We start from the raw sequence: 15,504 nt of genomic DNA, 5'->3' as shown, positions 1-15,504 counted from the left end.
GTAATCTTTGATATTCGACTACATGTTTTGCCATCCCCCCCCGAAAATTCCTGTGTATCTTTTTTTTTATTGAGGTATAGTCAGTTTACAATGTTGTGTCAATTTATGGTGTACAGCACAATGCTTCAGTCATAAATGAATATACATATATCCATTTTCATATTCTTTTTCACTGTAAGCTACTACAAGATATTGAATATATTTCCCTGTGCTATACAGTATAAACTTGTTTATCTATTTTATATATACCAGTCAGTACCTGCAAATCTCAGGCTCTCAGTTTATCCCTTCTCACCCCCATCCCCACTGGCAACCACAAGTCTGTATTCTACATCTGTGAGTCTGTTTCTGTTTTATAAATAAGTTCATTTGTCTTTTTTTTTTTTTTTAAGATTCCCATATGAGTGATATCATATGGTATTTTTCTTTCTCTTTCTGGCTTATTTCACTTAGAATGATGATCTCCAGAGCCATCCAGGTTGCTACAAATGGCATTATTTTACCATTTTTTATGGTTGAGTAGGATTCCATTGTATAAATATACCACAATTTCTTTATCCAGTCATCCATTGATGGACATTTAAGTTGTTTTCATGTCTTGGCTATTGTAAATAGTGCTGCTATAAACATTGGGGTGCAGGTGTCTTTTTGAATTAAGGTTCCCTCCTGATATATGCCCAGGAGTGGGATTGCTGGATCATATGGTAAGTCTGTTTTTAGTCTTTTGAGGAATCTCCATACTGTTTTCCACAGTGGCTGCACCAAACTGCATTCCCACCAGCAGTATAGGAGGGTTCCCTTTTCTCCACAGCTTCTCCAGCATTTATCATTTGTGGACTTTTGAATGATGGCCATTCTGACTGATGTGAGGTGATACCTCATGGTAGTTTTGATTTGCATTTCTCTGATAGTTAGTGATATTGAGCCTGTGTATCTTGGCTCCTTCTTTACCTCTTTGGAGCAGTTTCTCAGAACTATCTGGGAGATGGTTCTCAGTAAAGCCACCAAATAAAACATAATTCTTAACTTTAAGTTGTGCGTTGTTTTCCAGTTGACATAGTGAAACATATGATATAGAACTGCTTCTTAGAAAGTAAGTCCAGAGTGCACTTTCTTTTGAGTTTCCTTGTCCCTATGTCAGGTTTTTACTTGCAACTGGCCTCATTTCAAAAGCTCAAGATGTGTCTTACTCACTAGAACACGTGTACAAAGTCTGCTGCAACTGTTTACCTCTGCTAGTCCCATCAGCACTTGGAATACAGCTCTTCTCTGGAGCTCTCTGCAGAGGGTGGCTCTTTGCTGGGACTAGACGGGGACCAGACTGAGCCAGAGGAAACGAGTACAGAGCAGAGCCATGAATATTGTCTTGGATTTCCTTGTGCTTCTGATCATCATCATCTACTCCTACTTGGAATCCTTGGTGAAGGTTTTCATTCCCCGGAAGAGAAAATCTGTGGCTGGGGAGATTGTTCTCATTACAGGAGCCGGGCATGGAATAGGCAGGCACACTGCCTATGAATTTGCAAAACGGAAGAGCAGACTGGTTCTGTGGGATATTAATAAGGTAATGAATTCATGTGCCCATCTTTTAAAGGTACAAGTGAGACAGGTGTTTAAATTTTCCTTTTCATTTGCTTACTTTTGTATTTTTCTGGGGCTTTACATATGCTGTGCATTAGGATGGTTTGATGAAGGGAACAAACCAAACTGAGACCTTAGCAGTGATTTTTATGCCACAATATGCAGGTTTGATAACATAGACTCAGGAGCCAGGCTACTTCCAAACTGTTTAAATTGAGAAGTCACTTATGTTTTCTGTCCCAATCTCTTCATCTCTGAAAGGAGAGTAATACCTCAGTGGATGGGCAAGAACAGAGGTTAGTAAACTACAACTAATGGGCCAACCCTGGTCCCCGAGCAGCCTGTTGAGCCAGGAATGGTTTTTTGTTGTTGCTTTGTTTGTTTGTTTTTACACTTTTAAAGTGTTTTAAATCAAAAACCAAATAAAAAAACAAAGAAGAACCATGTGACAGAGCCCTTTAGTATCTCCTCTCATGCACACAATCCTAAAATATTTACTGTCTGGCTCTTTACAGAAAAAAGAACTAATTGAATGAGTATTTTAAGTGCTTAGAACAATGCCTGGCCATAGTAGACATTAATTGTGTTAAATAAAACCTCCGTGCAGAGAGTCTGGATTTTTCTTGTACTGTTATTTGTAAACACGATATTAACTACTCAAAATAAAACTGAAGTAACTGAAATCTTTTATCATTTCCCCTAAACCTTTGAATTCTGATAAGGCCATGAAAATATACACAGATAAATGTTTGTAGGATTTTAAGACTGGAAAAAAATGGTCAAGCATTTTTGAGAATCAGATTTTTTACATATCACAATGAGATTTTAATTGCCATTATATTACTACTCTATCATGTTCTTTGCTGTCATGTGTAGTTAGCACCTATTATCTTAAGGCCTTCAAAAATGTCTCTTGAATTTAGAAAACTAGTTCTCCAGTTCTTTGTAGACATTAAAGAATGCTATTCAAGAAAAAGTTGATACATTTTTATATAACAGATATGGGCATTTATATTATGGATAAGCTGATATACATGAAAGTGTTTTGGTTTCAGTTTGGTCCTTGAAGAGATTTCAATAAGCTTTCTAGAGAAAAACAAGAATTTACAAATTAAGAAAATTGTCTGCTGTTCTTAGGCGCTTATTAAAATAAGTAAATAAATAAGTACAAATTCATGAAAAAGTCTTGATGAAATCTAATCTTTGGATCTCTCCAGTTGTGTCTTTTGAGGGAGATGGCTCATATTTATTATTATTTTTAATTCCAGTGATAAGAAATAAAAATGACTTATTTAATTCTGCCTAAAGGATGAATCACCTAACCTCACAGGATCTCTTTAAGTCCTTGAGTTTTATGATTAAACATTTAAGGTATTAAATGATACACCCTAAGGCTGCAAATGTAACTCAGATTTTACCTGTGGAAGGTGCCAACTGCCTTTTGGTTATGCTGGCTTTTGCCTTACACTACAAGTCATGTTAGCAGTTTGCTTACAGTCAATCTGAACAGTTGATTTAGCAACACTGTGATAAGTGGAGTAAACAACCACGTTGGAATTGAAGCTTAAGTAAGTATTTTGCTTCTAGAGAAGAAGGCGAGGCATTACATTTTGCAGCGCTCTAGCTCAACATCTGACTAAGGCTCTTGTTGCTGGGTGCTCTACCGACCTAGAACCTAGAGATATGAGGGTGTAACCTTGTAGTCTAGCAGTGAGCAAGCTCCCAGCTGAAACCTAATCTGGTAAAAGATGCTCTGTCCTCCCTCCTTACTCTTCGGCAACTCCCCAAAAGGCTATGAGGGATAATGGCTCCCGTGATTGAGTGTCCTAAACTAGGAGGGTCTGTTCTTTGGGACTTCAGACTGCTGCTCCAGGGTTTAGCCTGGTGGTGAAATTCTAAGGACCTGGGGGAGACAGTGCTGGCTAAGGAAACCACTGCACACTCATTCAAGGACCACCCCAAATAACAGCACACCACTGATATCCCAATGTGCAAAAAGGGCTCTTTGGGTGTCTTTACCTCTTCATCACAGGGAAGAGTTTACAAATTATTAGAGGAAAAAGTATAATTTTGAAAACTTTAAAATCTGCTCTATAAAAATAAAAAATTGAAAAGAATTCTAATTTTCCACAAATGCAGGTCAAGAAACATTAGGGCAGTTTTATCTTAGGAAAGAGGTCTTTAAATTTAAACTAAAAAGAAGTTACTCTGTCTCCATGTCCTGGAATTATGTGCAAAGTAGTTAATATCGATGAGAATCCATCCAATGGCCCTTGGCCATTTTCACTCCAGAACAATTGAAAAATATAATATCATGTCCCCAAGAGTAGTAACATTGTCTCCCCATGAAAAGTTTTCTCGAATAAGATCCTTCTTACTCCTTCCCTCTCCTTCCCTCCTAGAGAGTTAAATCAGAATCATCAAGAAAAGTATGATGGAGGGTGGAGGGTGGGAAGGGATAGACTGGGATTTCAAAATTGTAGAATAGATAAACAAGATTACACTGTATAGCACAGGGAAATATACACAAGATGTTATGATAACTCACAGAGAAAAAAATGTGAAAATGAGTGTGTATATGTCCATGAATGACTGAAAAATTGTGCTGAACACTGGAATTTGACACAACATTGTAAAATGATTATAAATCAATAAAAAATGTTAAAAAAAAAAAAAGAAAAGTATGATGGGCAGAGGTATGTAGTTTAAAATTATCACTAGTTTAGAATTGCTGCTTGGTGCTTTACTGCCTATTACATAGTTAGTGCTCAACAAGTATATGTTACATGAATTGTCAAGATTTCTTTTCTTCTCTATACTCAAATGTCTCCTTTCATGATGCCACAAAGAGCAACATCTTTCAAGCATGTTTTTAAGTTACAAGAACAAAGCAAACAAGGTGAAAACACATGACTAATATGAGCATTCCCTGGCAGAAAAGCCAGGTATTATCTCTGGGAAGCAGGGCCTCTGATGAAATTTGCTCACAAACAAGGAGGACATTTTGGACAAGAATTTTAATCTTTAAAAAAAGTCTTCTCCAATCCTTTCTCCCTCACTTTTGTCCCCTAGCTGACCTACATCTTTTGAATTTGTTTTTTCCAACTGTAGCACGGTGTTGAAGAAACTGCAGCTGAATGCAGAAAATTAGGGGCCACCACCCATGTGTTTGTGGTAGACTGCAGTAACAGAGAAGAGATTTATAACTCTGTAAACCAGGTGAGACTTCAGGGTACAAATTTCTTCCCATAATTTTGTATCCACTTACATGGATATGAAAAGGTTCTTTATGACTGCCTGATTTAAATTAGATCTTCTTTCAGCCTGTGTTGAGGAAGTTGTGTGAACAAAGAAGGACATGTACTTTTTCCTTGCGTATAATCCACTAAACTCTGCCTATTGCTATTGTTTCATATTATTAATCAATTTCATTCTAATCAGAAGTTTGAGCAGTGCTATAGAGTGACAGAGAAAAGATTTATCACCAGGGAAAAGAATCTCTTTGTAGTTTCATTTTAGTCCTATTAATTTTGCAGTAATTTAAAAAAAAATTTCCCTTTAATTGTTTCCTCTTTGGGATTTTATTTATGTTGGTGCCATTCTAATACTCTACGGAAAATGTAATATTAGTAATTATAACAACTTTTAAGAGTAAATATGAAATACAACAAACCAAGCACTCTGATAAACAATTGCCCCCTTTAACTTAATCCCTACAATAACTCTATTAACCTCATTGGAAAGATAAGCAAATTGAGATTCAGACATTTTAAGCTAGACCAAGGTCAGGTAGCTAGTAAGTGGTGGAGCCAGGATTACTCAATTAGCTCTTTTAAAATATTGGGTAAGAACTGACATAGCAGACCAAGGTCATGTACCTAGTAGGAGGTGAAAACAGGATTACTCAATTAGCACTTTTTAAATGTTTGGTCAGAACGGATATATCAATTTATCAACACATATTAATTTCACTTTATTGATAAGTTAAAAAAAATCTATGATGTATTGGATACTGAAATTTAGATATTAAAAAAAAAAAGTTTATCACTGGTTTATGGCAGTGTTTCCTTTGCAAGCACTGTTTAGGTTAAAGGTCTTTCCTGCCTGAACTCTCATCAAACAGAATAAAGAATCTAATCCTGATCCTGGAATGATATCAACCTCAAAACTTTGAGTTTCTATAATACACCCAATGAATGTGTTCTTTCTATTTCAAAAGGTAAAGAAAGAAGTGGGTGATGTAACCATCGTGGTGAATAACGCTGGGACAATATACCCAGCTGACCTTCTTAGTACAAAGGATGAAGAGATCACCAAGACTTTTGAGGTCAACATCCTAGGACATTTTTGGGTGAGTATGAGTCAGAAACATTCCTAGTTTGTGTATATCTCCTGACACCTCTTCTTAAGGTACGTGAAGTTCATAATTGAGTTCACATCCTTCTGAATGGGAAACTTCAAATCTTTGCCTTAAGTCAACTTTCATCAAATGTTAGTCTAGTTAGTCTGCCTTATCGGCCAGTATCTAACACAAAGCCTGGCATGTACTAGGTGCTCAAAAAATATTTGTGGAGCTTTGCTAAGGATTGTCAGTGGACATCTTCTCAGTGCTTTGGGAAAAAATGCATATCGTGTACATTCACTTGTGACCTCATGTCATGGAATTTCAGAATGGAAAGGACAACAGAACTCACTACTTGGGTGTGTATAGGGGTTGGGGACTCTTCCGGATGACATTCTGAGACAAGCTCTAGATCCAGGCTGGAGCTTAGATATATATACAGACCTTTTATAATTAGTTGGTTTTGTGAGACTGAAGTATGCCTTTGTAGAGGGCATTTTTATGAATTAATCTCCCAGTGCCTCAATATTAGTGTAGAACTTAGGACAAATCTGGATTCTGGAAGAAAGGAGAAAAAAAGAGATCTGTTCCCCAATTTCCCCAAGCCCCTAACACATGCTAATGAGAATTGATAATTATGCCCAACAAACTACATAGAGACCCCATGAATTCATTATCTATAGCTGCATAAAAATGATATAAAAACTTAGTGGATTAAAGCAACAATAAAAGCTCGTTTTCCTCTCACAGTTTCTGTGGGTCAGGATTTTGGGGGTGTCTTGGTTTGTCAGTTCTGTGTCTATAAATTTGCATAGGGTCCATAGGGTGGGTTTATAAAATTTGCATAAAATATATTGATATTTCTCACAAAACAGTAAAGCTTTTTGGAGGTAAAGACTTTTTGTTTCCTATAACATCAACATATAATGCACAATATCACAAGTAGGGAGAAATTAAATTTAATTATGATGCATTGTGACCATGGGTCAGTACAAAACTCAGCTTTTTCTACTCAACTTGATATAGATACACAGGATTTTAAATTCTTCTCATTCAAAAGATAAAGCCCCAAACCAAAAGCAATCGCATGATACCAGATTACCACAGGGAATTTTTTCAGTTCTGAAAACTCTGGATTTTTCCCTTAATAATATTGTTTAGATGATATATCCATAAAGGAAATATTTGATTCCCTCTGAAAGGAAGCAGGGGAAATTAAGATGAGTTCTTGGCATGTGATAGCCAACGCACAGCACTCAATGCCAGCTGAAACTAATTATTTTAATCTTTTTCATTTCTATCGTTTGTTTAGAAGTAATCATGGAATCTTGGCACATATTTCATTTCACCACAAAAGTTGTCTCAAATGACATTTTGTCTTAAAAATAAAACTACCTAATTTGGAAACCTAACACCTGTCATTGTTTCTTTACTTTTCTTTCTGCAATGATCCTGAAGATCACAAAAGCACTTCTTCCATCCATGTTGATGAGAAACTATGGCCACATTGTCACTGTGGCTTCAATATGTGGCCATAGAGTGATTCCTTATATTATTCCATATTGGTAAGTATTACTTTCCAGCAGTGCTATATGTTTTTATACTTTTATTAGACCTCAGATTCCAATCCTCATAGCAGGGTAATTTGGATTTACAGAATATACATAGTAGTTTAAAATAAACTTTTAAAAATGACTTCCCCTAAAACAACAAAACTGGTTGTAATCATTTGAAATATTTTTAGATTTCTGAAAACTCCTCCATAGAGCAGTGAAAGAAAACAGTAATGCCAAGTATGTTTCCATTGTATCCTGGAATGAGTAGATGTTAATGAAAAAAATAGGGAACTCAATAGAGTAAGAAAAAACATACAGAAGTCCAAATGAACACAGATCTGTGCCATGGCCTTCACGGCCAAGATAAGCTAAACAGAGTGGCCTCTGGATTAAAACATTTTCCAGTGTGTATGTGCCATGAAAGATTGTGTGTGTGTGTGTGTGTGAAAGAGAGAGAAAGAGAGATTGAGAGAAAGCCTTAAAAGTATTAAAAGATGCAGATAGCATATTCCATGCTCTACCAAGGACATAAAGAGAAGGTGGGAAGGCCCTAAGGACACACGATTTGCAAAATATCTTTTCCTTGTCAGCTCCTTCAATGGCATCTGATTTCCTTTTTCCTGCCTTATACCCACCTCATAGAGAAATTTGACTTGTTGACATTTTGGCTAGTTCTTTTTGTAACTGCCAATATGTGAGTATCAGTGGGTGGGTGTGGGGGGTGGGTAGTTAACTGGTTTATTATTTACTTACACATCCATGTTCAAGGTTAAATTTATTTCTGACACTGAATGTAGTCACAGATGTTAAATTTCACTGTATGTCAAGGTGCCCTTGAACATAGTTGTTTCAAGCTGCCTCTACCATCTTAAAACACAAATAAGAATTTCATAGATCAAACATTTTCTATTGTTTTAATGTTTAGAAATGTGGAAGCCCAGTTGTAATAATAGTTTTCCTTTTTTCTTTTCCTTTGAGAAAGCAGCCAGCCTTTAACTTCATTGTTCTTATTGTCATCTGGGCTAAAAATACAATTAACATTACATAGCTCCTTATAGGTAATAAAGTTATTATGCATATGCTATTTTATTTAGTCCTCAAGACAGCCCTATATTTTATTATCAGCATTTTAACCAGAAAAATCAAAGGAAGAAACAAAGTGATATGTTGAAGGTTGCACACACTATCATACCCACACCACCTGAAATCTTTTTACTCCAGAGTTTTACAATGAAATTAAGAAGACAAAGTGCATCCACATTTCAAGAAAGAAACTATCAAAAAAGAGAGGAAAAATGTGTAGAGTCCCCCCAGAAGTCTGTGTTTAGTACAGATACTAGTTACGTAGTTTTCCTAACCATCTTTTTCCTAATTCATATTTTTCAAAATAAAAATAACAGTAAAAACTAATTTAAAAACAGTTTAAAGATTAAATGAAAAACCTTACCTGGAAAAGTGAGCAGTAAGCCAGTCAATAAAAGTTATGACGATTTGTTCTACTTTATTACTGTTAATAAAGAAATTTGTACATGCAGAATTCAGTGAAATCAAATAAGAAAATGTAAATGAAAATTGGTGACCAAGTCAAAGGTTTTGGGGGTTTGGCTTTTACTTGTTCCCAAACCTAATCAACACTGCCTTCTCACAGAAAGCTTTCCCTTCACTAACTGTGGGTAATTCGCTTACAGCTCCAGCAAATTTGCTGCTGTTGGCTTCCACAGAGCTCTGACATCAGAACTTCAAGCCTTGGGAAAAACTGGTATCAAAACCTCTTGTCTCTGCCCAGTTTTTGTGAATACCGGGTTCACTAAAAACCCAAGCGCAAGGTGAGGTCAAAATCAAGCTAGGGTGGAAACATGGCATAAGAAATTGGTATGAAAATTATATGAGACATTTTTAGGTGGGTCAACCAAGAAAATAGAAAAAAAAGGAAAAATATTTTTTCTTAATGTTATTGTACTGCCTTTACGTTTTCACTTTGAAATTAGATGAACAAAGGGGTAAGTGTATCAGGGACTAGCAGGAATGATTAGCTGCCAATGAATTAGTCATCTGGGTATCCATTTGTGTCTAGGTGAAAGTTTCAACATATACTCAAGTGCTGAGGGAGTGAGAATGGAGGTGGGCAGGATAGAGAGGAGTGTGCTTCATGGGGTGGTAAGAGTGTCCTCTCCTGGAAATGGTACCTAACACCCCCCTTCCCCATTCGTGATTCATCCTCCTTAAACAGGGTATGAAGATGTACACATATGTGTACCTTTTCCATCTTCCACAGCACTGGTCACAAGGCTGGCATAAAGTACTCCAATATTTTCCAAACTTGCCTGATCCTAAGAATCATCACCTCTGCTTAAAAAAAAAAAAAAAAGTTCATAGGCTCTTCTTTAGAGATTCTGATTTCACTAGGCTGGAATGCGCTCCAAGAATGAGGTGTTTAGTTTTGCTTTGTTTACAGACATACCAGGTAAGCCTGGAGAAAGGTTTGGAAAACATTGACATTGTAAATATAACCACATTAGTTTTGATCACTGTTCTCACCTTGCCCCCCTTAAAAATACAAATGTTCCTAGGAGCTGCAATAAATTGAGTTTCCTAAGCCCTTAGTCAAGGTGAATTTCTACAAGTACTTTGTCTCTAGTAAGGGAGGATTTTGAGACCATAAAAGAGAAGTTGGTCTTGAAAGGAAAAAGGCAGAAAGGTGAGGACAAGGGCCCTAAAATTAAGACACCTGCTTCACAAATTTGCCTCAATTCTAGCATACATTCTGCTGCAGGTTAACAAAATATACTAAGCTTGATAATTTGAAGCCAACTTATTACTGGAATGGAATTAGTCCAAAATATAGTTATTCGAGGGAGCTAACATATTCCCTTTTAAGCTCAGCCTCATCTGAAGCTACTGACTCAGAAACTCTAAATCAGCTGTGTCGTCTCTGGAACCGTAGCCGCTCCCTGGCAGCTGAGTCCTTAATTATGTTAGAACATAGTTACTTAACAAGTACACAATACTATATGAAAGTAAATTCTGTGATGCAGTTGAGACTCTGGGCTCAGTTTTCCTAAATAGGAAATTGGGCCCAATAAAAATCTTTTTGGTAAGCATTCAGGTTTAGTGTTTGCCCAGAGTACAGGTCTCCTAGTGCGGAAGGCAAAGCGAATGAGAAGAGTAAGGCTAATGTGACGTTGGGTAGCGTGGGTTCCTGGGGGTGATCCCAGGGGCTGACACAGGCAATGCTGACGATTTGGGGTTGGTCTCACCAATCAGACTACCTGATTCTGAATTTCCTTGGCAAATGCTAAAATGTCCATATAGGGATGTCAGGGTTGGCTCAGAGACTGGGTTGATAGAACCAGGTAGGCGAAATCAGGGAAGGAAGAGGCAGTACCCAGTAATTTAGAAAACTATTGATTTGTATTACTGTCTACTGACTTGCCATGCAATGCCGCGGAAACCTCAGTCACATAACAATCTGCAGTAAATTACAGAATACCTCAGGGAAGGAGGTTGTAACAGTTACTACTTATTTAACTCCTCTACACAACCTTTTTACTCACTAGCCATTCCACCTGTGCCTAGACATTATAACTTTTAGTTTCAGTCCATTGACATTTTCATTTCCAGTCATCATCTTGCACTAAAGGTCATTCTACACTAGGCCTGTGGTTATGAATACTTCTCAAGAACCCATGTATACACAGTCTTCAGCATAAGCAAGGTCACACCTCTAGTTGTACTGTAATAATACTCCCTGTGCATATCTTGAACTCTCATTAAACTGCAGCATAGGCAAGTCAGCCGTGAATCTCAAGTATTAAATGCCCTCAAAACAATTCAGCTTTATGGAATACCTCCACAAGAAAGCAAGTATGCTTACCTGTAAGATTCTCTTCTTGTATCCAATAAGCCCTGAGGAAAGATGTCAGATGCTTCCTTTCTGCCCTGTGATTAATCCTACCCACTACTCTTCCTTACTTGGCTCCTCTTCTCCTCTGCTATCTCCTTCCTCGCCACCATTTTGATATTTTGAATGAGTGAGCCATGAAACACACCTACTGGATGTGAAAGTATGAGATTGTAATAACAAAACACCCACATGGCATGGGTAGCAGGGAGGCAGGTAGCATTTGTGCAGTGAATCCTGGAACTTTAAAAATCCTAATTGGTGAAAAGATAAGTTAACTTTCCTACTTTCGTTAATTTAAAAACAACAACAAAGAGAACCAAACATTTCCTTTTTGATCACAGACTCTGGCCTGTATTGGAGACAGATGAAGTTGCAAGAAGCTTGATAGATGGAATACTTACCAATAAGAAAATGATTTTTGTTCCATCATACCTCAATCTCTCTCTAACACTGGAGAGGTAAGTACAGTAAAAAACAAACAAACAAAACACCTAAAATATGAAAACACCAATAGAGCTATCATTATGGAGATTCTTTCAGGTGTGAAAGTTGCCATGGGAACTCTCCATGCCTGGGGAGATCAGTTAAGTTTCCTCTCTATTGCCTTACCCAATCTATTAAAAGAGAATGATTCATTTTCTCTACTACGTCTACCATCTCCACCCAATCTTTGCCAGAGACTGTTCTAATTGAAGGAAAAACAGTTTAAAGAGAATGCAAAATAGTGAACTAACTAAAAATAAAGGGTTTATAAATAAACCTGCTAGTGTTTTGATTAAGACTTCATTAGATCTACGTACAGATCAATTGGGGGAAAATGGACACATTAACAATATTGAGTCTTCCATTCCAAGAACACAAAGAACACAATATATCTTTTCATTTTTTCACCTTTTTCAATATGTCTACACAGTATTTTGTAGTTTTCAGTGCACAAACCTCACACATTTTTGGTCAGGTTTATCTCAAAGTATTTTGGGTTTTTGATGCTATTGCAAATGGCATTTTTAAAAATTTCTATTTCCCATTGTTTGTTGCTAGTATATATTTGATTTTGGCATTTTGTTCTACATTTAGCAACCTCGCCAAACTCACATCTAGTAGCTTTTTTGTAGATTCTAACAGATTTTTTAGATAGATGATCATATTGTCTGCAAATAGAGAAACTCCTACTTCTTTTTTCCAAACTGTGTGTTCTTTATTTCTTGCCTTATCACAGTGGCTAGAACTTCTCATGCAATGTTAGAGAAGATTGGTTAAAGCACATGCGCAAGGGTTGTTCCTGATCTTAAAAGGAAAGTGTTCAGTCTTTCACAATTAAGTATGATATCTGCTGTAGGTTTTTCTCATAGAGGCTTTTTATCAGGTTGAGGAAGTTCACTTCTATTACTACTTTGATGAGAATATTTATCAAGAACAGATATGGATTTTGTCAAATGCTTTTACTGAACAAGTTAAGAAGATCTTGTTGCCTTCCCATTTTAGTTTGTTAATATGGTGAATTATACTGATTCATTTAAAGATTAAATCAACCCTGCATTTTAATGTCTGTCTTATTTTTGTGTCAGGATACGTCTTAACCTTATAAACTGAGCTGGAAAGTATTCCTTTCTCTTCTCTTTTCTGGAATAACCTGTGTGAAATGAGTGTTATTTCTTTCTTAAACATTTTATAGAATTCAACAGTGATACTGTGTGAGTCTGGTGTTTAGTGTCTTAGCAAAGACAGTAAGCTCCTTAAAAGCAGTAGCTGTCTTTAAAGTATTTTAGGCTACCTTACTATAGAGGGCAGAATAGATATTCAGTAAAAACTCAAGGAGAGGTGGAGAGATGGATAGAATGCATTCTGGTGGTGTCACTCTGTAAACTCTTAGCATCAGGATTCACTGACAGTTTCAGCAGTGAGCCCAGACCTTCATTTTTAGGTCTTTACTCATGTAAGATTTCATCTAAGAGTTTACTTATATAAGATGAGACAGTGAGAAGAGTGATATATATCAGTGCTTTCTTTATATTTGCATAATATTTGACCTGTGAATATTAAAGACACACACATAAAGAGAGAGGTGGATGTGAAGGAAAGGAGGAAGAACAGAAGAAAATTAAATGCAAACCAGATAACTCTCAAGGTCATTTAACTGGCAACAAAAAAGTACTCTGGTGTCAAAGATTTTATTTTTTTTATTGAAGTATAGTCAGTTAACAATGTTGTGTCAATTTCTGGTGTCCAGCATAATGTTTTAGTCATACATATACATATATATATATACATACACATATATATATATATATATTCCTTTTCATATTCTTTTTCATTATAGGTTGTCAAAGATTTTAAATTGAAAATTTTTCATCTTCTGTTTTCATACAGATTTCTTCCTGAACGTGCCTTGGCAGCTATAAATCGTGTACAGGATATTCAGTTTGAAGCAGTGGTTGGCCACAAAACCAAAATGAAATGAATAAATGAGCTCCAGCTTGAGATGTATGCACCTTAATGATGTGGAACTAAGTTTAGAGTCAATGCTTCAAAGCTTTATTTCACATTTTTCAATGCTGTTAATATTAAAAACAGTAGTTTGGCGGTTGCAGCAATTGAATGAACAAGAATAATTACCTGTCACTCTATTTCTCAAGAATATTGATGTGGTTTTAATAGTCAGATCCATTTTTCATTCCATACCTCTTAAATATGTCCATGCTTACATAAACATACTTAGAAGGTCATTTTTCTGTAAGATATTGCATTTCTTTTCTTTTCATTTAAAGGTAGACAAAGCTACCTCCCTGAGAATAAATTTAAAAAGAACTTTATTTATATAAGGAGGGCTTAAGATTGTTCTCAAAGTAGCCTTCCAATCTGTAAGCTGGCCACAGAATGTTGGCAGGTACCCAGCGTGAGCTGCAGGTTGGAGATAAGTTTAAGTAGGCAACTGCGCTCCAAAAGACAGATAACTTTTATGCAATTCAACATTTGGAAGCTTTCTCCCTTTTCATCAGCCCCAAACAGTGCGATGGTATTCTGGCCTGTCTCTCCTGATTCTGTCCCTTATATATCTCTTATATGCACCAAGAGTGGGCCCTCCATGCTTGCCACCCTTTTTGTAATCTCTTAAAATACTATGACTTTACAAAAAGTGACTCTCTCTTGAATCTCAGAGTATCTGAAATTATAACCCCATGATAATTTCTTTCTTTATAGTTTATGCTTTCACATATCATTGCTACCAGAGATGTTTAGACAGTTTTGAGCTCCAAAAATGAAAGCTAGCACAGGGAGAGGACCTAGGCTGACTGCCTAACAGTGCACAATGGATCCGAGAGAGGGAGGGGAAAACAGAGTGGTCTTTTAATAGAAAGAAAAATCTGATACCCACTACATCAAGACTAATCTTGTTTTCTGTGTTTTTCACATTTATTATAGATTGCTTTTACACTGACTATCCTCCTGTTTTATCCTCATTAAAAACAAATGATTAATAAAAACAAAATTTTTAAAAACAAATGATAAATACGTTGCCTTGCATTTTTAAAAAAACCTCCTGAAACCTCTTGTAGCCATAAAATTAAGAGTTTTGATTTCTAATCTCTGAGTCTCTGTGAGTCTCCTTCATAAAGCAAGGATCTGGGTTGTCACAGCTAGATCTTGCAGATGTTGAGGAGAACCTGGGGTTCTCCCAACTCCAGCTAGTTTGACAGTTAGGAGTGCTGGTTTATGCAGTGAAACTGACTGAGTCCTTTCTATGTGAGGCACTGAGCAGAGTGCTTTCATTTTAAGATTTTTTTCCTAGTTACTTTGGCAATAATTTCTGTTCATGTTATTCTTTTAATTGCTTGCTTTGAAACAAAGAACTTTATGAGTGAAACCTCAAAATGTATTATTTTAAAAGTATGATTACAAAACTTCAAAAGAGAAATATGTAAAGTAAAAAATATAAACGCATCCCCCACAATACCATTCCCTAGAGATCAGTCTATTAATGCATAATCATCTGTTCTTTTTCTAATGCACATGCTAGCATATATATGACGACTACCTTACATTCTTTTAGTGCATATGTTACATAAAAAGTTCCAAAACATGCATTATATTCTGTAACTTGCTTTTTTAACTTACCAGTG

General features: G+C 36.3%; 1 protein-coding gene across 1 annotated transcript; it reads left to right on the top strand.

Moving 5' to 3' along the window:
- The first annotated feature begins 1,226 nt into the window (after positions 1-1,226).
- On the top strand, positions 1,227-14,887 carry HSD17B13 (hydroxysteroid 17-beta dehydrogenase 13). The gene is made up of 7 exons (XM_010966151.3): positions 1,227-1,564; positions 4,693-4,800; positions 5,801-5,932; positions 7,382-7,488; positions 9,168-9,305; positions 11,725-11,841; positions 13,754-14,887. The coding sequence occupies exons 1-7, from the start codon at positions 1,355-1,357 to the stop codon at positions 13,842-13,844; spliced, it is 903 nt and encodes a 300-aa protein (XP_010964453.1). The 5' UTR covers positions 1,227-1,354; the 3' UTR covers positions 13,845-14,887.
- Positions 14,888-15,504: the final 617 nt, after the last annotated feature.

The sequence above is a fragment of the Camelus bactrianus genome, chromosome 2, assembly GCF_048773025.1.
Source record: "Camelus bactrianus isolate YW-2024 breed Bactrian camel chromosome 2, ASM4877302v1, whole genome shotgun sequence".
NCBI lineage: Eukaryota > Metazoa > Chordata > Mammalia > Artiodactyla > Camelidae > Camelus > Camelus bactrianus.
The sequence above is the reverse complement of the archived record's forward strand: the minus strand, read 5'-3'. Positions and strand labels throughout refer to the sequence as shown.

Coding starts and splice junctions, on each gene's coding strand:
- HSD17B13 (XM_010966151.3), top strand. CDS start 1,355: ATGAATATTGTCTTGGATTTCCTTGTGCTTCTGATCATCATCATCTAC. Junction 1,565..4,692: donor TTCTGTGGGATATTAATAAG/GTAATGAATTCA, acceptor TTCCAACTGTAG/CACGGTGTTGAAGAAACTGC. Junction 7,489..9,167: donor CCTTATATTATTCCATATTG/GTAAGTATTACT, acceptor ATTCGCTTACAG/CTCCAGCAAATTTGCTGCTG.